The sequence below is a fragment of the Gambusia affinis genome, linkage group LG19, assembly GCF_019740435.1.
Source record: "Gambusia affinis linkage group LG19, SWU_Gaff_1.0, whole genome shotgun sequence".
NCBI lineage: Eukaryota > Metazoa > Chordata > Actinopteri > Cyprinodontiformes > Poeciliidae > Gambusia > Gambusia affinis.
In genome coordinates this window covers 6,423,815-6,448,967 of record NC_057886.1, presented here as the reverse complement: position 1 = coordinate 6,448,967, position 25,153 = coordinate 6,423,815, and the positions used below count along the sequence as shown (strand labels likewise).

At 39.2% G+C, this 25,153-nt stretch overlaps 1 protein-coding gene across 2 annotated transcripts; it reads left to right on the top strand.

Moving 5' to 3' along the window:
• Positions 1–1,802: 1,802 nt before the first annotated feature.
• On the top strand, positions 1,803–20,350 carry gucy2ca (guanylate cyclase 2Ca). 2 transcript variants are annotated; one of them, XM_044100651.1, is made up of 27 exons: positions 1,803–2,376; positions 4,474–4,586; positions 6,244–6,311; positions 6,386–6,607; positions 6,687–6,805; positions 7,400–7,499; positions 7,612–7,723; positions 7,813–7,951; positions 9,313–9,398; positions 9,483–9,597; positions 10,489–10,570; positions 10,754–10,847; positions 12,032–12,094; positions 12,176–12,247; positions 12,345–12,449; positions 14,233–14,319; positions 15,061–15,193; positions 15,269–15,406; positions 15,528–15,616; positions 16,373–16,464; positions 16,578–16,736; positions 16,988–17,180; positions 17,306–17,480; positions 17,778–17,876; positions 17,981–18,075; positions 18,162–18,238; positions 18,330–18,537. In XM_044100651.1, the coding sequence occupies exons 1-27, from the start codon at positions 2,154–2,156 to the stop codon at positions 18,535–18,537; spliced, it is 3,258 nt and encodes a 1,085-aa protein (XP_043956586.1). In that variant the 5' UTR covers positions 1,803–2,153. The 2 variants fall into 2 exon arrangements, with proteins under 2 accessions (XP_043956586.1, XP_043956585.1); XM_044100650.1 differs by having other exon boundaries at positions 15,061–15,406; positions 18,330–20,350.
• The last annotated feature ends 4,803 nt before the right edge of the window (positions 20,351–25,153 follow it).

The window sequence follows — 25,153 nt, the reverse complement described above, 5'->3', positions numbered from 1 at the left end:
TTGGGTCACATTATGAAACATTGTAACATCTACTCTTCATTTTTAGTTGATTTAGTAGTGGTAGTAGTATTTAAAAGCAATTTTAATATGCACTTACTAGCGTTAACTTACTGGTTTTCACTGTTTGTCTTCCCTTATCAATAATAGGGGAGTTATTTGTACTAAAAAACTGTCCTCACAGTTTACTTTAACAATGAATTACAAATTAAGGTGTTGGACTTTTTGCTACAGTCATAATTTCTTCTGCGCACTCATGAAAAAAAACAAAAAACAGCTGGCCCCATCCTGAACCCGATGTCAATATTTCTAGAACCGCCTCTGCAGAGCTCCCTGGGCAGCTTTTTTTCCCCTCTCTCTGCTCCCTCACAATAAACTTCATGTTTCAAAATCGAAAGTCTTCCTGCTAAAATATCAGGCCTTTGTAAGAGTTTAATTACACAAACGAGCATGAACACTCAATTAATAGATCAATTCTCGACCAGTTTTGTGCATCAAATTATTAAGAACTCTTAAACACGTTCATCGAGGATCTGTAAAGGTGCAGATGTCCGCAAGTTTTATGTGACTGCATAGGAAATAGACGGGTGTATCTTCAAATTTATTGCGAGGTAATGAAGTAGTTCTGTAGTTTTGTACAACTTTATGTTGCGATTAAAAGATTATAAAATGTGCATCATGCTATATTTCACTTTGCCATGTTGTCATTGTCTTCCATCTGTTTAAAGCTCAGTGCTCTAAATACTGTATATGGATAAATATTTATTAATGAAATGCTAAAAAAATAGGTCAGGCTGCCATCAGTTGGAGCCACTCCTACCATTCCACATGGTGAAATTCAGTGCAGATGGATCAAATGCTTGGTGTAACATGTGATTCTATATTTTTTAAAATTAGCCTTAACATAAATTATGTTTAAAATATAAGTCGCTCTCATGATGTAGCATACAGCATATAACAAAAACACAGTGGAATTAGGTGAAACTGAAGCATTTTGAAAATCACGGTGGCACAAACCTCCTCGTCTTAAAGAGGAGAGAATTCATATAAACAACAGAAACTCATAATTAGAACTGTTAGATTACCGTCTCCTCGGTTATGGCCGTAGTGTTGCCATATAAAACACGAGTGTGATTAGACAGTATATAAACATGCACATGATGTTTTTGAACACCTCAATCTGTCTCCACACACACAACTGTAGGAACGATCAACATTTCAACGCTCTAAACGGTAAAGCCAGCGGTCTCCTACGATATGAGAAATAATTCGATCGATTTGCGTATCGGATTGGGTAAGGACGGGCTTTTTCAAAATGTGGCGACAATGGTTTATGAGCAGACTTTTATTGTCTAAATCCACCTTGCTTTTATAACCAACAATATTTATCTGCTTGGCTTTATGGGCCTCCGGTGACCTTTGCCCCTTTACCGCCATAAAAGGCTTCCTCTGCTTCTTAAAGCATAAAAAGGGGGCACTGTGTCTGAAAGCAGACAAACTGGCGATGGACATATTTACAATATTCTGCTATACTTTTCTCTTTTTGTTTACTGATTATCCTGCGGAGGATTTCTGTATTAATACAAGCGTTAAAATCACATGGAACAGATAAGACACAGTTCAAACACTGATTTCCTTTTAGACTTGTGATTTATCTTAATGTGGGATGTTTGTCTGGATGGAGTGTGGGAGTTTTTTCCACTCTTCCCTCCCTCTCGGCCGTGCGCGGATTGCCACTTTGCAGTTGTTCATTAACTAATTTAAGACAGGCAGACTCGCCTCCATCAACACGGAGCGGAGCCGATCTTAGACTCCAGCTGGAGAAACACAAGGCGCACAGGCGGAAACACTTTATCTCTACAATCTTGGTATTAGTTTTGCTTTCCAAAAACGTTTTGGGAGGTCAACATCTCCAAGAAAAGCTGGTTTTCTTCTCTTATCTTGCTGCAGGATTGTAAATCAAGAGACCTTCTGCTCTGTCACCTTCTTACTTCTGGTTTTTGGATTTTCGCCGCCAGTGGAGCGGCTCGGCTCTGACACGTGTAAAGGTCTTCAATTCAGCTGAACCAGCTCGTATTGATTTATTTATTTTGACACTCGAAAGCTGGAAGAGGCACCGATTTGTGAGGACCTGAGGAAAATCTCCCGGATCGATAATGCGCAGCAGCTGGGACTGTTTACTGTACCTGGGAGTGCTGGGAGTGCTGGGAGTGCTGGTGTCTGGCCACAAAATGCTGGACAACTGCTTGGCATCAGACCATAAATACAAAATGAACGTCGTTCTTCTGGAGGACAACAACTACGAGTGGAGTCGGCCATTTGTGCAGACGTTCGTGGAGCAAGCTATCGAGAAGGACAGGCAGAAGAACGTCGACAATGGTACGGTGCGCAGGAAACCCCAAACAAACTGGTTTCCAGTAGCTTACAAAACAGCCCAAAACCAAACATATTGGCATGTATTTATTAATTATTTGATCAATAAGAATTAGTCATGTGAGATGAGCTGGAATTGACCTACAAAACTGTTAAACAGGACAGTGTACAATCAAAATGGCTGATAATGAATTTGATAGTTGGTGTTTTTGCATTTCGTTGAGGTGGAGAGATTCACCTTCCCTCTGCTTTGCAAAGTACTTCAGAAGATTAGCAAACATTTACAAACCTATTTTATTTTTCTAACTTTTCTGCTTGCAACTTTTTTTTCTTTTCTTTTTTTAAAAATTCTCATCATTTATAAGAAATAATATTTCGACAAGATTTAACTTACACATGTCCATCAAAATACATGCAATCTGCTTGCTTTATTTTTTTGTGTAAAATATATTGAAAAAAAGAAAGAAGATGTAAGAAGTATTTTCATATAATCTCCTCCAAGTATTTTTATTTATTGAAGATTATTTGATAATTTACACAGTAAATACATTTTAGAACAAGAACATTTTGATTAAAATTCAGATATGTGCATAAAGCGGTAGAGCGAAAAGCACTTGAAAGATAAAGGAATCGGTTTAATTTTTCTACCCGGACTAATTTATTTTGTAAGAACTTAAGTCGAATTGTCCAGATACATTTTTGTCTCTATCTGTTTGTGCTTTCAAAGGGATTCATCATATATGTTCAGCTGTATGTCCTCATAAGTCGCGTTGCTGTAACTAAATGGGAACTTTTACATGAATCTAATCCAATAACTTTTCAGATTTGTCCATCTTCAACCCTTGTTTTTTTTTTGTTTGTTTTTTTTAAATGTTTTCCACACATGTAGGTCCACACCATTAATTTATCATATTTTAATGCAAACAAAGGAGTTCAACTTAGTGGATGAATTTCAGTTTAAGTACAAAATACACATTTATTGATGCCTGATCATCAGATTTATGACCAGTTGGAATAATGCTACCAAAAGGGGAAGCATTGCAGGGTGGACATCACATCATGTGTGGACTTTAGCTCACATATTCATGGATTTGTTGACTGATTAATTCTGTTCAGGGTAGCAGAGTTCCTGAAACTTTTCCCAGAATTCACTGGTTAAGCCCACGAATGCTCCACCTGCACTTAGAACAAACAAACGTAGCACTTATTGCATGAACCTCTTGGTTTTAATAGAGTTTTAACAACTGCGCCACACATTACTGTCGCCATCGTATTAATTTTCAGGTTAAAGATTATTCACCATATCAAAGCTGTTGATGGTGTTTCTTGAGCGTATCAAAGATCATGCTTTATGGGGGATTAACTTGAAGCCATTAAGCTCATTTCTGTTGATTCTCCTGCTCGTTATGTTGCCCGTTTTGTTATAGTTCAGATCTCAGCTTACGGTGTCCTGCTGCGTTACTTTTGATACCGTTTCATTTTATTTATCAGTGAGGCTGGGTGTAAATATTCATTATTCCATAAATATATCTCATGCTGCTCAAGCGTTTTTGACTTGGCTGCAATGAGAGAATCTTCATTAGCGCAGACAGAACCTCTGCACAGTGTAGCATGAGATAAGATCCATTTTATTTTTGGATTGTTGCTGCAGCGTTGGTGTAAATTGCATAATATATGATGGCTCTACAGCCCTTAATAGGTCATCTTTTAATAGCATTTATCACATCTACTGATGAACTGAAATGCTCCTGCATGCAAAGACAACTTGAATCCACAACTCCAGAAACATAAACTAAAAAACAAACAAACATGAATGTAACTAATACATGATGTAAAAAAAAAAAAGATCCCATTTAAGCATTAATATGCTGATGTGTTCTTTTCCTCACCGTCAGCCGGTTATCAAACTAATTTCTTATAATGTTGAGCGTTTCTTTGACTGTTGATAACGACTGATCGGTGGCATACTTTCCGAGAGAAACTACGGGCAAATAGTTTATCGCTGGGTGGTAAAAGTTGCTCTAATCTAATCTTTAATAACCCAGGGAGATCAATAAAAGGAATTTAATATTAATATCTCTTATCTCTTTTCCATGACTCAAGGCCTGGACCTCGTTTTGACGGCTAACTACAACGGGTTCAACACCACCGTGTACAACAGACAGGGCTGCGGCAGCAGCACCTGCGAAGGAGTGGCAATACTCAAGAGGCTGGATGTAAGTTTGGTCAAATGTGTTCAGAGGAAATGAGCTTTTTTCTTTTTTTTTTAAACGCGGTGCACGTGTTAGGGTTCAGTTCTCCCCAAGTCGGTGAGGTGGAAGCGTCAGACCACTGATGCTCATGTTTTATTCGGAGACCATCAATAGTGACAGGATCTGAACTCCGAGTTCCCCTTCAGTGTTTTAATTTTATTGCAGCGAGATTATCTTTTGGTCGTATATCTGCCGCCGCTGTCGGGGCAAACGGTTGCCATGGCGCCCGCAGTGCGCAGTCAGAGATCAGCGTCCTGCTCACAGCGCAGCCGCGTGGCGCATGAGGCTCAATAAACCCAACCTGCTGCTCCTTCGCAGCTGACTTGAGATTTAAAAATGAAATGTGGTTGGATTTTCATGTAGGTCATTTGAAACCACCCGAAATAAAAACATAAAGACGATAAAGGCAAACTCCATCTCTCCTTCTTTATTGTTTTTTCAGTGATTACATTGCAACAAACAGACCTGCCGCTGTTAATATAAAACTAGGTCTTTTTTTATGTGTAGATGAAGATACAGGTCATGTTTATCAGAAACGTTTTAGAAAATAATAATTCATGTAACTTCTCTATTTTTTTGTGGCAAACTACAAACTGTCTCCCTGTTGTGATTTGCATGCAGCCAACAGAGATACAAAGAGTGCAACACAAAAATATCAGCAAATGTTTAGGATTTTATCACATCTCAGACAAAATGTCTTTGTGTTTTATTGGGATTTTTTAGTGAAAGGTCAGCACAGGAAGGAAAAGTCAGAGAATCGTGACACCAGGGTTGGGCGATATGGACTTAAAGCTTTATCACAATATTTTTGCGATAATGATAAAAGTGACGATAAGAAGTTTTTGTAAATTTTTTTGGCACAGCGATCATATCCCGTAAATATAAATACTGCTCTTAAAAGCATTCCCATTTGTAATGCGCTTCGTTATGGACGCCTGTCACATGAAGAAATGTGATTTTCTTTCACTAAACTGCACACACCAACAGCATTCAATCACATTATCAGCTTCTTTTATTCATCTTTCTTGACTGAACAAACAGTGCAGAAATCAGCTTTTGGATGTTTTCAACATTAACTGGAATTTATTGTGACGATGATGACAAATCAAAAATCTCACGGTGATAAGAAATTTATCACGATAAATGATAAACAATACGATACATGACACACAGCTTTCTACATTTTAATAAGGCCTATCCTCTTTAAATGCTACTGGTTTCATTGGATTTTATTTAGGAGTGTCAGAGAGTTGGGGGCTGAACTGCAAAGCGTCCTGTTCTGGTTTTTATCAGTAAGAAATGTAGAAAACCATGCGTCATGTTCATCCACTTCTCTACTCTACTCTGCTCTACTTTGTGTAAGTACAGCTAAACATTAAGTAATTATTGACTTAATATGAGCTCATAGATCTTACTGAAAAGTTATTTATTTAGTTTTGTCTTAATTCAAGTTCACTAAGATATCTATTAGAAACTAGACCAAAAACGTTTGGTAAACAGACTTTGCAGTGAAATGTTGAGTTTTTTTTTTTTCTTTTTCTAGGGAGTGAATTATCGACAGACTTTCAAATCCATTTGTGATCAATATTCAATCATTTTTCGCTGTAATGTTGTGTTGCAGCGCAACAATGAAGTCGGATGCATCATGCTGGGACCTTCATGCACTTATGCCACCTTCCAGTTAGTGGAGTAAGTGTAGCTGAACGTTTTCTCGAGCCAAGCGCATCTTCTCAGTCTAGTTTGACTCTTACCCTCTTCCGCAGCGAGGAGATCGGCTTGACCCTGAGCATTCCCGTCATCTCTGCCGGCAGCTTCGGCCTGTCATGCGACTACAAGCCGAAGCTGTCGCGCACTTTGCCTCCGGCTCGAAAAATCATCGATTTGTTCCTGAACTTCAAGGCCGAGGTGCTGGGATTCAAGCCCAAGTGGGAGAAATTCTACGTGTACAAAAAACAAGTGAACAACGCAACCGAGGACTGCTTCTGGTGAGCCGCAGGGAGTTGAACTCCACGTCATTTTTGTCTCGTTCTCCCATCACCTTCGGTTTTCTGCCTTTCCGGAAAGGTACATCAACGCGCTGGAAGCGTCGACTGCGAGATTCGCTTCGCAAACACAGAGGGAGATTGTGCGGGAAAAGAAGGAACTGCAGAGCGTCATGAAGACGTCAAATCGCCATAGCAACAGTGAGTTTTGCTTTTTTTTTTTTTTTTTAATGAAAATTAAAAATAAAATATTATTGTTTTTGCTTTTTAACAATATTAATCTGCCACGAAACAGAAAAAGCTAAGAAAAATCTAAAAAATGGAAATGTTTTGAAAATTGTGATTTTTTTTTCTTCTTCTTACCTGCACAGTCTGAGCTGAACCATTTTATTGTAAATTTTGCGGGAATAAGCTTTATTGTATTTTAGAGTGAATTTGCTGCACTCTTCTTGTCAGGCAGGTCAATAAGCAGTCAGTGAACAATCACTGAAGATAACAACACAAAGTTAAATTAATACTGTTGGAAATCAGAACCAAATATTGGTTTTCGTGACACAGTATAATCAAACAAATTAGGGAAAGTTGTTATTTTTTTGGATGTAATTTTTTTTTGGCACGTTATAAAGTCATTTATCTATTTTAAAATGTATTGCCATCCATGTTGGATGTAGCAGGTTAACACTAACAACGTTTTTTTTGCTCTAATGCTTCCTCTAAGGCCCAAAATCAATATGGCCGCCATTTCGGACTTTTTATCTGACGCACTGAAAGAAAATACTTTTTTATTTCTTTCAGTTATTATTTTATGTGGTGGCCCTGAAGAAATTGCTTTAATAAAGGAGGATGTGGACCAGATTCACCCAGACACCTTGTTCATTCTTCTTGATCTTTATAAGTAAGTTCACTTTCTGCATCAATCAGAACATTTTAAGCAATGGGGGCGGGAGGGGAAAGCAAGACATTTTCCCCAGGGTGTTACCTTTTTTTTTTTTTTTCTCTCAATCTAGCCCTGAATATTACATCAATGAAACGGCCCACGAATGGATGCAGGACGTCCTGGTCGTCACTCTGCCAGAGAGGAACTACAGCATCAACTCAAACTCGTCGCACAACGTCACGGTGAGCCGCCGCGAATGTCCAACAAAGACCAGACAGTGAAACCATGTTTGAAAATATTGTCGATTAGCTTGATTTGTTTCGTCTTTCAGATAAATGACTACGTGGCCGGATATCATGACGGAGCTCTGGTCTTTGGACAAGTGCTCAGAGATCGGTTGTTGAGCAAAAAGCCCGGCAGGAACTCTGACGACGTCAATGTCAACCCGTTTGCAAACATGACCATCGAGGGTGAGCCGCACTGTCAGCATGGCAGGAGATCAGACGTAGAACAACAAGAAACGTCAAGACAGCAAAATGCTAACTCTAAACGAAACACAACTGATTACAGAAACAAACAGCCCTAATTAAACCTTATTAGAAAACAGATAACTATCTGGATCTCAGTCTTTTAGAGGTTGAATGACTAAGGACTTTATGGCCGACTTTAGTGCCAATCTTTTACCTTAGAGGGCCTAATAGAATAGAGGGTCAGAGGTCAGAGGTCAGACAGATACGGGGATCAGCCGACTTCATCAACAACCACAGCTCAGCTTAGATACTGTGACTCGCAGAATTAAAACCATAAATTTATTGAAACGTTGGACGATTCAGTAAATGGGAGTTCAGACTCCATTTTAATAAGTAGTATTTTCTGTTATATAACAACAGAAAATACAATTTATAATAATAATAATAATAATAATAATAATAATAATAATAATAATAATAATAATAATAATAATAATAATAAAAGTTATTCCAAACTGTTTGTGATTGCAAGCTGATGAGACGTTTATTATTTTGGACTGAATTTTGTGGCCATTCATTCATTCATTCATTCATTCATTCATTCATTCATTTATTCAGAATTATTCCCTAAGGCAGTGACTTGTATAGCGGGCGTGGCTTATGAAATGAAAGGAAATCTGACCTTTGACCCTTTACGAAAAACCCATTGCTGTCACCGGTTTGACTTAATGTGTTCCAGTTTATGATCCATAAGGAAGTTCATTGCTCTACTTTTTCACCTGAGATCGTAACGTAAGCCAACGATTGTAAGTTATATTTAAATCTCTTTAATAAAACCTCTTTTAGAGTCTTTTTCCCCTCGAAAAGCTTCTGCAGTCGTGAAGTAAATTGCTTTCACCAGTCAGGCCCTCAACCGTCTGAGAATATCTTAGAAATTTTATGACAAACCCTGTAATTTTTTTATTTTTTTTTTGTACGTTTCTTTGCGTTTGGTTGCACTTAAACGTTTCAGATCGTCAAACAGATTTTGGTGTCGGACGAAGATTTTTCAAATCAGGGTTAAATTTCTTTTTAAAGGCAAAAGCTGAACAAACCAAACTGGGAAACGGTGATCACCCTCCAAGCCAAACGCTGGCAACAGTTCCCAGTAAGTGTTTGGGGAAAAAAGCCTTTTTTTTTTACTCTCTCTCCACCATATCAGAGAAAATCCAAAGCGTCCTGAAGCAGATTTAAGTGGCGACTTTGACTAGGCCTAGGCCACTGCACAGACGTTTTTAGTTAGTTTATTTTAAAACTGTCCAGAGGTGTGCTGTATTTTTTGCGGTTTAATAATGTATGTTTATGTATTGCTGTTGGCGCAGGTCTAGGAGGACACGTTGTGCTTGATGAGTATGGAGACAGAGACGTGAACTTCTCCTTCATTTACATGTCAATGAAAGACAGGAAGGTGAGCTCACGGTCATTTTACCGGCCCGCGCAGCCGAAACAAACAGGAGCATGTGTTTTGATTTCATTTTCTCTTCTCACGCAGTATGAAACTCTGCTAGTGTTTGATTCATCACAAAACAGAACCATTGAAGAGCACCCGAACCCGGATCTGGGCTGGAAAGGCCGACTTCCTAATGATGAACCTGAAAATCCAGAGGGTAACAAGTGTTAAAGTTTCTAGATAAAATATCCGAGGTCACTTGAAATAAGACAAATGACCGTTTAGCGCGACACGGGAGCTCGTTTTAGGTCATATCCTTTAAATTGATGGGAAACGTTTAGTTCACGTTTTTCTCATCTTCTGAATGAAAGTTACTTGGATTTTAGTGTCGTCAATATTTGCTCTGGAAACTAGACAAACATACTTGGTAAGATTTTGGGTTTTTGCAGCGTAGGCTTGTCTCACATCTGCAACCTGCAAATAAAAAGGCTTTCTTGACAAAATAGTAAAAGTGTCAGAAAAAGTGCAAAATAGTAAACTGCTCTTCGTGTTTTTCTGATAAATGTTTGATTCGGAGCTCTTTTCGTTGGTAGAAGTCCACTCTTGAATTTCTGTTGCTCGCTGTTAGCTGGAAACCCCCAAAAGAGAACGACTTATATCACTTGGACTGCAGATACTGACTACTAATACTTAGTCCTCACAGCCCCAAATACAAAAATAAAGGTAGTGAGTCAAAGTCTTTATTATTGTACCTTCTTTCTGTCACCTGTTTTTTGAAAACACAATGTTTTATCTGATTTGTCAATCTCAAATAAAATGTAAGCTTTTTAACAGATTCTTTAAAACTCTGGACATTAAATCAAAAAGTGGTTCAACAATGCAGATCAGTTATTTATTTTCCCTTTTCCTTTTTCTATAATATGCTTTCCAACCTGAATCGTACAGGAGAAATGGTGTAATTAAGAGAAGTTGGAAATTATTTCTCACGGTCTTATTTAATAGAGACATAAAAACATTTCAGTGCCGCTGCATGATATCGTACCACAGGATTATTTCAACAGCCTTTAAAGATCCACGTTTTGTTTAACTAAAGTGTGTTTTTCTTCAGACTTGAGCACGCAGGACGTGATCGTGATCGTTTTGGGTGTCAGCGTTATCGTAGTGACCGCCATCGCTCTCATCTTCTACAGGTAAACACCGGAAACTTTTCACCTCTGTAAATGCGAGCACCCCCCCCGCCCCCCGCCCTCCTTTCTTGGAGCCTCTCTGAGCAACTACAGAGATAAACTACAAAAAGAAAAGAAGAAGAAGAAGACATTTTGTGACTGAGCACCACTTGACTAACCCCAGTGTTTGTCTGTGGACGCTGGCAGGCAGAACAGGAAGGAGCGTCTGATGCAGAAGAAGTGGTCACACATCAGTCCGCACCTGATTGGTCCTCTGGATGAGAAGGAAGTCTCTCTGAAGGTCAGGACTGTCGTCCAGTAGCAAACTGAACCTCTAAGCTGCTACCAAATAAAACAAAGACTAGTGAAAAGAGACACGAGGAATCTTTAGCGTGTACAACAGGGCCGGTCCAGGCTTTTCAGGGGCCCTAGGCAGATTTTCATTTGGGCCCCCCCCCCCATACTTCATCATTCCTACTGCGTTGCTGTTACACACCTGCTGCCATTAGCATCTTTTGTAATTAGCTTACATCATGTCAGTGTTGTTATGGCCACTGATTTTAGCCTTACAGGAGTAACAATATCAAGACAGAATTATTTGGACTCTGAAATGCAGAGTGGGAGTTAAATGTGCCGTATTGTCTTAACTATCTGAAAGTAACATCAGCTGATAAACGCCAAATTTACAGTAAACAATAGAACAAGTTGGATATCTTATGATCTCCTAAAAGTGGCAGAAGAACAGGAAGAGATTAGCTGTTTCTTTGTGTCACAACAACAATGATGATCATTATTGTGTAATATGTTTAATAGCATTTAGTGTATGTTATGTGTTTATGGGGCTCCAATTGTTAGGGGGGCCCAAAGATTTTTCTTTTCTTTTTTTTTTTGCATCTAAAAAGAACAGTATTTTATATAAAACTATATTGTACATACATAAAACAATATTTACATAATTGAAAATGATGTTTTATAGTAGATTTCTTTGGGAACAACACAAAGATTACCTGTTAATGTAGCCGTCTGTCCGTCCATCCGTCCGTTTGCATTAGTAAAATAATTTTTCTGCTGTGAATCCATGTTAAAAAGAAAATCGAGTTAATCTGTTCCAGGTAACCAAATTAAGTTTGTCAAACTTAATTTATTTACATTTGCTTAACATGACAACTTACTAAACTTAATAAATTTACTTGGACAAATTTAATACAATTACTTATAACAAATTAACTGAATAAAAAAAAATAAAATTGGATCCCGTTTAATTTTTTTCAGTGTTCTGTAGAGTTGTTCAGATAACATTCATGTGTTAGAAATGTCCAGTCAAAGTTCAGACGCTAATCCAATTGACTTGAATGGGTAAACATTGTTTATGTAGTTTTTTTTTTTTTTTTTTTTTTTTCCCGGGTGTGTAGCATCTATTAAACGTGTGAGTCCTTTCATAATAATCTGTCGATTTGGAAAATTAAATTGTTGTTTTTGGAACAGATTGACGATGATAAGAGGAAGGACAGCACGTACTTCAGACAGCGAGGCTGCTACGACAAGAAGGTGATTTTATTCCTGCTTCCAGAAATCCATAACTGGATTGTAAACTAACAGTGATTCCTGTTTATTTAATGTCCTTCCCAGCCTGTGATCCTGAAAGAGCTGAAGCAGGCAGAGGGAGATTTCACCGAGGACCAGAAAATTGAGCTCAACACTGTGAGATCCTCTGAGTTTTATTCAGAGGTTTCTACTAAAACACACTCAGTGTAGATATGCATCTCCGCTACATATTCTGACATTCTATGTGTTGCAGCTGCTGCGGATCGATTACTACAACCTGGCCAAGTTTTACGGCACGGTGAAGTTCGAGTACGGCGTCTTCGGGGTGTTTGAGCTCTGCCAGCGGGGATCCCTCAGGGTAACAATCCTGCCTCTGGTTTCACTTTTATTTTCCACCTTTTTCTGTGTTTAGTCACTCTATAAATTCTTTAGCTGTATTTCAAAAACGCAATCAGTGTCATTCATTGTGCTCAGCAAAACTGGATGGAAGAAAGATGGATTTTAATTTTATAAAACGATGGACAAACTGGGGCTGCACAGTGGCGCAGTTGGTAGAGCTGTTGCCTTGCAGCAAGAAGGTCCTGGGTTCGATTCCCGGCCCGGGGTCTTTCTGCATGGAGTTTGCATGTTCTCCCTGTGCATGGTGGGTTCTCTCCGGGTTCTCCGGCTTCCTCCCACAGTCCAAAAACATGACTGTCAGGTTAATTAGTTTCTCTAAATTCTCCCTAGGTGTGAGTGTGTGTGTGCATGGTTGTTTGTCTTGTATGTCTCTGTGTTGCCCTGCGACAGACTGGCGACCTGTCCAGGGTGAACCCCGCCTCTCGCCCGGAACGCAGCTGGAGAGGAACCAGCAACCCTCCTGACCCCATTTAGGGAAGAAGGGTGTAAGAAAATGGATGGATGGATGGACAAACTGCGTAGAATGCCTTCAAATAAATCTTTAATTTGTTATTGTAGTGACATATTCTCACACTGATTTAGAAAAGTCTGCCCTTTAATTTGAGTGTGAAAAATAATCTGTATATAGTGCAAATAGTGCAACTATAGGGATAGTGCAAATTAACAACTGCTGTTGATTCTTGTATCTAATGTCAATTTGGAATAATAGAATAGAATAATAATGTAATTGTCCCTTAGCAGAGAAATGCATGTGTAAACTGACAGACAAATTTAAGCTGGCAGGTTCACACAAAAGTAAACAGAAAAAAAAAGAACTAAAGAAGATAATACAACTTTTTTTTTTAGATTTATGTAACTTGTCAGTACACAAATAAAATCTGATTTGCTTTGACTGATAGAATAATATTTAAGCTCACAACTTTTACCTTAAAGTTCTAGTTATGTGAGTTTAGAGTCCAGACGGCCGCATGAATATGTACAGTGGGCCGGATTCGGCCCCTGAGCCATGAGTTTAACACCTGTGCTGAATGGGACGGATTATTTACAATATAACAAAAATAAAACCGCAAAGTTATTACAAGTAGCATGCTAAGACTGAACGAATGTGCAAAATGTGTTTGTATATTTTTAAGAGTAACAAAACTACTTTTTTTTTTTTTTTTTTTTTTTACCACAAAATAAATATATAGAAGTTAAAGGTTGTTTTTTTTTCCTTTTCAAAATGTCCTAATGTGAGATTATGTTGTACAGTAAAAAATAAATGTTCTTTTTATGCATCTTTTACCCGGGCTGCCATTAAACGTAGCCGGTACTGTTCATGTTTGGCACAGCCACTCAGGAATTAAAGTTTATCCTATTTTTGATGTTGCCTAAAATCTGCAGCTACAACCATTTCTGTTCACGTTGCTCTGATCTCACTTCCTGGAACCTGACACACATCCTGTTACTCAGTGGCCTTATTTCCACGCCGCCCCTAATAACCTTATTGCCTTCTTTATGATTTATGACACTCTGTGTACAGAGCGCTAATGGTGTGTGCGTGAATACACACTACCTGAAGTTTGCGCGCGCACACACACACACACACCCACGCACACGCACACGCACACACACACACACACACACACACATTAAGTGTTCCTCTTTTTTCCATTCACCTAACAGAAGCTGTGAGCTGAGTGATAAAAGCCAAAGCAATTACTCTCTCTGTGCTTGTTTATTTATTTTATTCCCTCTTGCAGTACATCCTCAGTGACAGGATATCCTACCCAGATGAGACCTTCATGGACATGGAGTTTAAAATATCTGTCATGTACGACATCGCGAAGGTAACATTAACGTTATCTGGTGTCACGTTGAAAATATTTGTTTCGGATGTCTACAGCTGAGCATGTTTGTCATGTAGTTGATGTGACATTTACTAAACAAATGGAAAAAAAAAAAAGATGTAGCACCTTCAGCCGTTTTCAGCATTAATTTAAAGTAAAATATTTTATGAATATTAACACAACGTGACATCTTGAAGGATATACTATAAAACTTTTTATTTTACATTTTGTCTCATTTCAACCACAAACTTTAATGTTTCTTATCTGAATTTTTATGTGAAACACAAAGTGGTGAAGCAACTTCATCCAGCTTCCTGTGCATCAACTCTGATGATAAGCCTCCCCACAGCATGATGCTGCCAGCACCATGTTGGTTTGTGGGGATGTTGCTTTAAAGGTGATCTGCACTTTAACGCAGTTTTAGTATAATCATGACACAGGTGGACTCAACTTTCTAATTAGGTGACTTTTAAAGAAATTTTACTTAGGGGTATCAAAGTTAATAGGACTGAATAAAATGCACCTTTCAGGTTTTATTTTGAGAGACAAAACCTTTTAAACTTTTTGTCATTCCACTTTATACTTTCACACTGCTTTATGTTGGTGTGTCGCATAAAATCCAGCTAAAACAACGAGGTTTGTGGTTCCTGATGCAGCAAAATGAGAGCAAAAGTTTCTTAATGCTTGTTCCAAAGCTGTGTAAAGCATCAAATGGCATCTTTTTCACCCCCTTCCTTACAGGGCATGTCGTACCTGCACTCGAGTAGCATTCCAGTCCACGGTCGCCTCAAGTCCACCAACTGCGTGGTCGACAACCGCATGGTTGTCAAGATCACAGACTTTGGCTGCCACACCATCCTGATGCCAGGCAGAGGTGATTGCCCTCTGGTCCTTCAACCTAAACCTGAGATTATGGGACACTCAGCCTCTCTCCGTCGCTCCCTTTCAGATCTGTGGACGGCTCCGGAGCATCTCCGTAAAGACGGCGTGTCGCAGAAAGGCGACGTCTACAGCTACGGCATCATCGCACACGAGATCGTCCTGAGGCAAACGCCGTTCTACACCCGCTCCTGCTTCAACACTGCCGGCACGTCGTCGCTAAAACTCTCCGCTTGTCTATTTTAGTTAAAAAATTGAGTTTAGCTTATTTTGCGTGTGTGTGATCCAGCTCCTATTAGTATTTACGTTCCTCTTCTGCAATCTCTCAGAAAAACTGCACAGAGTTCAGTATCCCAGAGGACACGGCTTCTTCAGACCGGACCTCTACTTTGAAGGAGTATCAGACAGAGAAATTGAGGTAAACATCACATTAACAAGCTGTTAACTATCCATAGCATGGCAAAATTACAAATACACATTTAACTTTTTAAAATCATCTCACATTATTTTGATTTCATGATAAAGATCAAAACAAATTAGTGGATAACTACAAAGTTGTCTTTTTTTTTATTCAAATGATGACTTTTGTTGAATAAACCTGATTAAAGCTCTCCCCATATGAGAGTAGTAGATAAAGAACAACTATTTATACTGTGAAGGTAAAGGTAATTTTATTTCTATAGCACATTTTCAGCAAAAAGGCAATTCAAAGTGCTTTACAGGAATTAAAAGGAAATACAAACAAAATAAACCAAAGGAAAGAGAAAAAGAAGAAAAAAGCTAAATAACGTTGATCCAAAGTAAATACAAACTAGATACTCTTATTCAGGGTTGGTAGATAAGTATAATAAGTATCCTCTGGTCTAATTCATTTTCTGCTTTGGAAGAAAATGAGTTAGACTGAGACTTTATACCTTTGAAGACATTTAGTTCCAGTGGATTTTATTTAGGGCTGTCAAAGTAAAATAAACCACTCCACTTCAAAATAGTTGGTCTGTCTATCTTATAAAACCCCAATAAAATGCATAAAGAGGTTTGTGATTGTACTGTGACAAATAGTAAAAAGTTCAAGGAGTGTTTATAATCTTGCCATGCACTGTAAACGTTATAAAAATAGACCGTCTTTATCAGTTCCAGCTGAATAAACGACCCGTTGTTCTGCTTGTGAACGCAGCTCTACATGCTGATAAAGAGCTGCTGGGATGAAGACCCTGAGCGAAGGCCAGACTTCAAGAGGATAGAGTTATCGCTGGGAAAGATTTTCAGGCACGTCGACACGTCTTCCCTGGGCAACTTTACATCCTTTTTTAAAACATTAAATATGGCTGAAGGTGACGTTCCAAGGCCAATTTTTTTTTTTTCCGCTTTTATTTCCACAGTAACTTGCACAACCAGGCCACTGAGACGTACATGGACAACCTGATCCGCCGCCTGCAGATGTACTCCAGGACTCTGGAGTGTTTGGTGGAGGAGAGGACGGCTCTGTACAAAGCCGAGAGGGACAGAGCGGATCGCCTCAACTTCATGCTGCTGCCGGGGTACGGCCATTTACTGGAAAACCCTGGAACAGATGAGTAAAAGCAGAGGAGATCCATAGCTGGAAAAATTATTTCTGTAACCTTTCCTTTGGTTTATGACGCCTGGAGACAAAACGAAAGTAGCTTTAGTCACTCTGTCTGTATTGACTGACGACATGGACACACACACACACACATGCAGAGTGTCTACATGTTACAAATCTTCACGTAGAAATTGAAAACGATGTGTTCCTCTCCCTGTGTTTGCCTAGTCCCGTGGTGCGCTCGCTGAAGGAGACAGGAAGAGTGGAGCCCGAGCTGTTTGAGGAGGTCACCATCTATTTCAGCGACATAGTGGGCTTCACCACCCTGTGCCACTACAGCACCCCCATGGAGGTGGTGGACATGCTGAACGAGATCTACAAGAACTTTGACAGCATCCTGGATCACCATGACGTCTACAAGGTAGCTCAGTGTAACAGCTGGGAGCTGTTAAACGTTTCTGCCTTTCTGTATCTTCTCGGTTATTTATTAAGCCCAAATTTGTGGAGTGATATGTTGTGTTAGTTATTTTTTCCCTTTGCCCTCAGGTTGAGACGATAGGAGATGCCTATATGGTTGCGTCAGGGTTACCCAAGCGAAATGGCGACAGACATGCGGTGGACATCGCCCACATGGCCCTCGACCTCCTGTCGTTTGTCGGGACCTTTGAGTTGCAGCACCTGCCGGGGATTCCTCTGTGGATTCGTATTGGAGTGCATTCAGGTACCAGATATTTCTGAATCTTCTACCTACAAAAGCATCAATAAATATCAGTTCATTTGAAAACATGATTTAATGTAGTTGCTCATGTGCAGCTTAGTGGCGCAAATCAGATTTTTTGTGTCATTTTGTGTCCTACAGAGGTGTTTTACAAATAGAAATGTTTCTCAAGAGCATCATCTGTTTGTTGGGCTGTGATTGCTGCACCATGCAGTCACGGCCTATGGTTACCTAACAAAGTTCCCCCAAATATTGTGATAAACTTTAAGTCCATGTTGCTCATCCCTGATGTACGTCCAGGTCCGTGTGCAGCCGGCGTGGTTGGAAACAAGATGCCTCGCTACTGTCTCTTTGGAGACACGGTGAACACGGCGTCTCGCATGGAGTCCACAGGCCTGCGTAAGGCGAAACGCACACGGGAAAACATCCAACAATCCAGAAAAAGACTGTTGGAAAGAAACAGATCTCTACATCTGACCGGCGGTTTCCACTTTCTCTTCCAGCTCTGAGGATTCATGCGAGCCAGTCCACAATCAACATCCTGCGGAGGACAGACTGTCAGTTTGAGTTTGAAAAAAGAGGAGAGACGTACCTAAAGGTGGGAGGATTATTTTTTTACTATCTTGCATCCACACATGTACCAAACATTGCATGTGAACTTGTCTGTGTTTTCCTAACTCTCAGGGTAAAGGGAAGGAGATGACCTACTGGCTAACAGGTGTAACAGGAAGAACCTACAACCTGCCCACACCACCGACAGCGTGAGTCAAGCCTCTACGTTTTACGCCAAACATTCAGACATGTCGCGTACGCGGATCATGATCCATAACGATCCGTCCGTGTTTGTCTCAGGGAAAACTTCCAGAGGCTGCAGCAGGACCTGGCAGACATGATCGTGTCCAGCCTGGAGAAGCACCGAGCCGGAAGGGAGGGCTTCGAAAAGAGGAAGACCTTATCCACCAGAGTCCGCTGGAGAGACACCAACGGCAGCCTGAGGAAGGACGGCCCGCCGGAGTACTTCCACCTGGCCGTCACTGACAATCCCAGCACGTTCCTGTGACGAAGCACAGGGGAGATTGACGGGAAAGACTTTGAAAAGCCCAGTGTTTGGGACTAAACACCTGTTGGAGCCGTTCTGCTGAGTCAGTGTGACGGTGCAGAAGCAGCACTGATATCACGGTGACATCATCTCGGTGATAACCAGGTCAACCTCCTCCAAGGTTGAGGGAGCAGCAGGTTCTCGTGGCGATTACTGTAAGATCTTCAAGCACAGGAATATATTTCACTCCACAGAATGCATCTGTCAAACTGATTTGTACAAAATTTTGCCGTCTTCATTTTTTCTTCTGAGGCAATGCTTTGCACTCGATTCATAACATAATTATCGTCAAGACTTTAGCTTGAGCTGCGTGTAATCTGAAACTAAAGCCATTTTTCTCCAAGAAAAAGAGACGGGACAAAAGACGAGGGGAAACTGTCTTTGTTCACTTTTAAAGTGTTCTTACTTTTTTTTGTCTGCAGGATTCATCGCAAAGTATGAAAAATTATTTACCGCGTAAATAAGCTTTATTTGCTGCAAACAACAGTAGATCTGCATTCTCTTGCTAATTTAGTAGCTACACTTGCAGAAGTTGGAGTTCCAGACAGACATTTAAACTCATCAGCAGCATGAACAACCTCCAGTTATTGCAAGCTTCTGGAATAATTCTGGCTGGATCTTTGACCACCAGATTACATTTAAAATAATTGTTTGTTTTTTGGTTCTGTCTCAGTTTTTAAGCAAATTCCACAGATTTTCAATAGAAGGGAGGTCAAAGTCCCTCCAGGTGGTTCATGCTGGTTTCCTTTGTTCCAAAACTAGTTTACTAGAACTATATCCAAAACATAAAGATGAAATATTCAGCCAGAATTATGTTAGTAGTTTACTGATTGTGGAGAGGTGAAGAGTGCCAAATTACAATAAGTAAATTACTTATGTCTTTAACTGTTGTGAAACACAAAATAAATGCAAAAATATTTTGTAAAATATAGAGTTAACGACGTGTCTTAATTAAATGTATTAATTTCATTTTAAAATTAGCCATATTTAATGTTTCTTTTTCCAAGTTTATGACTTGGGTCAATATTTTCACTGTGTTGGAGACATTCAACACCCATTTAAATAATTATGGTAAAGTTACTTATTGTACGTTGGCACTTTTTACTCTACATAACTGATGGCAATGAAAAGCATGTTGTCAAAGGACATTTATCCAAACATCAGCGGGCATCGATGCACGTTCAAACCTGCTTGTATAGTTTTTGTCAGTGTGTGGTTTTAAGAAAATTCACACATACACAAAATAAACGGATGCATCTATTTCCTTTTCAAAATCGCTGAAGATGGATCCAAAGCATCTTTGGAGGAATCAGTAAATGCTCAAAATCAAAATGTCCTCCATGAGCAGGATATGTAAATATCTGACTGGAACTAAATGATGTTATAATAAGAAAACATAGAACAATTAAACCACTCATCCTCTGCAATATAGCATAAAGTTAGAGGAATTTTCAAACAAATTTCTCTTGAATACTACAAAGATGGCCACCGGGTGAGCTTTCATCGTTGTAGCTGTCGTCAGGTTTTTCTTGTGAAGCAGCAAGTCAACGCTGGTCCATTTGTTTCTGTCTTGGCACACCGATGCTACCTTGTTTTTGAAACATCGGAAATATTTTTGTGATAATTTTTATTTTGTGTTTTATCAAAGATTTTCAGTGTGGCACAAAAATGTTTTTAAGTATTTTGTGTTTTATGTTTTTTTTTTTTTTTACTTGCATTTTCTGTACAAACTGCTGCAGTTTCAAGACATAGAAATACATTTTACAACCCTTGTAGAAACATAGAAAGTGATATGTAATTCAGATCATATCCAAAGACTCTACAAAATATGGAGAATAACAATTATTTAAACATGAATTTTAGGCTTCGATTACTTGGGGAAAACTAAACAGCATCCTGGAGTTCTTGGTTTTTGTCCAGGAATTAAAAACATCTTCACATTGATCTATGAAACATTATAAGTAGACAAAGACAGGTCCACCTTACACAACTCTACACGGTTTTGGCTGTGACTAACGCCGTGCCTCCCAGCTCGGTGGCAGGAAGTGGGACTCTGTGGTCGGCGATGCCGTGCTCCCTGCAAACGCCGAAGCTGTCCTCACATTTTGGGTTCGGCTGGCGCATCGGGCGACAGGAGCCATCCGCGGCTCCCTGAAGGTCCTGGCCGTTTCCCTCCAGTGGGGGCGCGTGAAACTCGACTGCTGGTTCTGTTTTCTTCAGAACCTCCTGGACCGAATCCTCTGCAACACCTAGATAAAAATAAATGTGGAGTATTCGTACAGTTTTGCCTCTCGTGTGGGTTTTACGTCATGGTTTTGCCCCGTGCTACTAGATTTCTTATGACGTTTGTGCATGTTGTGAGTAAACAATCCCTCAGCATGACGCTGCCACTGCCAAGTTTCGCTATGGGTGACGCATGCTGGCAGCAACTGAAACCATCCAAAAAGCTAAATTATTGACTCATATGACGAGGCACTTGTTACTAAACTTTTTCTGTGTCCAGGTTTGCGCTGTTGTCACGGCAACATACTCCTCCAGAAATACCGCAGCCATCTTGGCTGCTTCTCAGACGAAGGCTGTCCTCGTACGGCCTGTCAAGGCTACGTGGACGGCCATGTTGTTCTAAGTTTGTAGTTTTGTTTATTTTGTCTCTAACACTTTATTTTTCAGATTTTCCATTAACACAACACTAACGTTACACACCAACCAGTGGTTCGTCACACCAACATTCAGAAAGGACAACGACAAAAACCAGCTGTGATATATAAAAACAAAATATCCAGATGTACACACTGAGATCTGATGTGAACCTTATGTTCTGGTTCAGGTTCTGCAGAACTTTTCTACTTTTAAACTGTATTAGACAGTGATGTGTGCAGATAGGATGAATGAATACAACTGATGCTGGACTCTGGTCACTACTCTCTGTATTCCCTAAAAAGAAGAGGTTTAAATAAAAACTGCAAACCAAATATTTCAGATTTTTAATTGAGATCAAGACTTTTAACTTTAAATAAATCCCTCTGAACACTCCCTGGCCTCGGCCAATCGTCTTGAACAATGTCGCGTTTCATAGCAGCTAAAAGAGGTAATGCGTTTATCTGCATTCCCGTTTTTCTCGTGCGCAGAGGAACAAACAGGAAACCTATTCAGCGGGAACAAAACGAAGCTGTCATGACGGGAGCCTCCTCTGCCCCTTTTTATGTTGTTTCCAGATTATTGAGTTAAGCCCGCAATCATATTGCCATATTTATAACACGAAGCACAAAACCTTCATGGCGGGTTTGGGTTTGGGCCTCTGAGGGCTGCTGCAGCTGCTGGTCTCTGCTCACATGGGAGATGCTGCCAGCTGCTTTCGTCAGCAAGGATATGCAGATTTCAACGGACTTTCTGCATGCTGGATGGTCCCTCTTTACTTTCCTCTTTGAAAATCTCACCAAGTATTTTTGGTCTACTTTCTACTGCAAATGTCTGTAAACTTTAAATAAGACAAAACTAACTTAAAAGTAACTTTTCAGCAAGATATAGGAGCTTGTTTGAAAGCAATAATTCCTTAATATTGGTTATTAAGGAATTAATAATTATTTCACTTATAATCAGACATTATTTCCCTAATATAAGATAAATAATAGTGGTACAATGCCTTTTCAGCAATTTAAAGTTATTGACTTAAAACAGGCTAATATGTCTTTCTGAAAAATGATTTGTAAGCAGAGGTGGGTAGAGCACTTCAATAAGTTTTACTCAAGTAAAAGAAGTCATCCAAGAAATTACAGAAGAGTTAAAAGGTATTTTGGTAAAAAGGATACTTGAGTACTGAGGAACTGATCAAACGTCAATCATTTAATATTTAAAAATGACATCATCAGGAAGACAAAAATATAAACTTGTGTAGAAATGTTGGCATTTTAGAGACCAAAATGAAAAGGATTTATATAAATAACGTAAAAAAAAAATAAAAAATCAGGCAATAGAAATATATTTCCAAATAAATTTCTTTCAACATAGAACTTAAGAAACTTTAACAAAAGCTGCAGAGAGTTTCTGTGTGTGGTTAATTTTTGGTTTAAATAAGCTTGTTCTTCACTGAGTTACTCACAATGGGTGGACAATCCAGAACATTTACTCCAGTTAAAGTGGCAATAGGCTACTTCATAATAAAATTACCCAAGTAAAAGTAAATAGTACCACATAGTAAAGATACTCCTAAAGTTATGCATTTTCACAAAAAAGTTACTAAATTAAATATAGTTACTATACCAATTAACCTGACAGTCATGTTTTTGGACTGTGGGAGGAAGCCGGAGAACCCGGAGAGAACCCACCATGCACAGGGAGAACATGCAAACTCCATGCAGAAAGACCCCGGGCCGGGAATCGAACCCAGGACTTCCTTGCTGCAAGGCAACAGCTCTACCAACTGTGCAGCCCTTTTTAAGTAATATTCAAATGTATTGAATATGATTGAAAATAATTACTAAGGTAATTATTTAATTTAAGGTAAAAAAACAAAACAACCCAAAACATGGCAGAGTAATTCTAAATATTTTTTTTTAGAAATGTATAAACACTACAGGAGTTATTTTACTTCACAACTTGATAAGTTGAACTAATCAATTAGTTTAGTTGAACTAAACTAATTGACTTATAATCAATTAGTTTATAAGTTTATAAGTCTAATTGTAAGTTAGTTTTGTCTCATTTTGTGTGTAGAATATTTGCGCTATAAACTAGAATAATACTTGCTAAGATTTTGTGTTTTTACAGGGTGTGAAAAAACATTTGTCTCTTGTTTAGCTGGGGGGGCAGTAGTTAGTTTTTATTTGCCCTGCCCCACCAACAGATGCGTGCTGAAAGCATTACAGATGGTAATGCAGAAGTGACGGCCCAAGAGACGCCTGCGGAGGAGAGAATAGAAACGGTGGAGTTTCTACTGTGATGAGCGTCACACTTCATCACCTGCCTGCCGCCATCTTGTTTCCTCAAGAAGACTCTCAGAGGTCCCCCTCCCCGCCTCACTGAGAAAATCATTTAAAGAACTACGGTGCTTACTAAAATGTCTTGAATAAAATATCTTACTAAAGTAAGAAAATGTATATTTTATTAAAAATATTTTTTCTGTTGATAACTTTGTTGGCAGACGCCATTTCTGAGTAGAATTTACTTCTACATATTCAACTTTTATTATTATTATTTTTCAGTTCATTATGTGAAAGCAACAACTGTCTGTTAACAAATGAAATAAACTGTTGAAACGTTTGAACTCACCGTCGTTTGTGCGGGCTTTGGTCTGCCGTCTGAACGTGATCAACCAAATGGTCAGAGCCAAGATGGCGCCCAGAGTCACCAGAATCACGCAGATCCACAGAGTCTGACCCAGAAGCAACACGTTCGGCGGACCGGTCGACTTGGCGGGGCTGGCTTTTGTTGTGAGCGGGTTCCGGACAGGAGAAAACAGTGAATTTCACTCTCCCCACCTTAAAGAGGAAGGTAGGCTGCCGGTAACTCAAGTCGGGGTCTGGTGTCACTCACCTGTTGGGGGGTGAAGCTTACGGGTCGGTATCGCCCTCATCTTGATGCAGGTCCAGAGGAGATTGTCCCACGTCTTCCCCTCGGGGCAGTCCTTCTTGGCCATGGCTGCAGAGAGCTGCTGCTCTCTCCTCCGGTGAAATCGTGTTTGCGACAGGAAACAAATCAGTTTATAAAAAGAAATTTGCAGAGGGGAGAGGTGATGGGAGGATTAGTGAAATGAATGTTGGAAGCACGGGGTTTCAGTTCCCCCGTTTGATAGGAAAGAGTGAATCACTTTATGTGTCCCTGGAGGGCAGAGAGACAGCGTGTTGTTAAATATACATGAACGTTTCCCCTGTGAGTTAGATAGAAAAGTGAGAACTGAGGTCAACGTGAGTTTTTTATTCATATATTTAAGGTTAATTACAGTTAATTGCGCCCAAAATGATAATACTGCCTTCTCGTTCCTGGCGAGCCATTGGAATACTTTTCCAAATGAGATTATAACTTCTTTTATTTTTTAAGTATTTGCATATTTGGCATAAATAAAATAAAATAAATAAGCAGATTTATATGGATTATTGATGAAGGCAAATAAATTGTTTAGTGAATTGTCTGTTGGTTTTAAGTTTGGTTTGCTTAGTTTTAGTGAGACGTAGATCTGTCACGATGCTGGACGATAAACTGTCCCAGATGTTATTGCGATAAACGATGATATTGTCGTTTTGAGATTGTTTTCAAGAAATATATTGGTAGTGGTGTAATAATAAAAAAGGAACACATTCTCAAACATTAATAAACTTTAAATTCTAATGGTACTGGGAGACATTTTAAATATCCAAAATAAATAAACAAGTAAGAGTTAAAAAAATAAAAAAAGTAGTTGGGGGGGGCAAAAAGCTACAGTTCTGATAAAACTAACCATTTAATATTTGAAAATCATATCAGAGGAACCGAAATATGAAGTTATGAGGAAATTTTGATTTCAAGATCAAAATGAAAATAACATAATTACAAAACGACAAAAATCAGGTAAAAATAATAAAATCTAAATCAGTTTGTTTCA

Coding starts and splice junctions, on each gene's coding strand:
- gucy2ca (XM_044100650.1), top strand. CDS start 2,154: ATGCGCAGCAGCTGGGACTGTTTACTGTACCTGGGAGTGCTGGGAGTG. Junction 2,377..4,473: donor GCAGAAGAACGTCGACAATG/GTACGGTGCGCA, acceptor CCATGACTCAAG/GCCTGGACCTCGTTTTGACG. Junction 10,848..12,031: donor AGAAGGAAGTCTCTCTGAAG/GTCAGGACTGTC, acceptor TTTTTGGAACAG/ATTGACGATGATAAGAGGAA.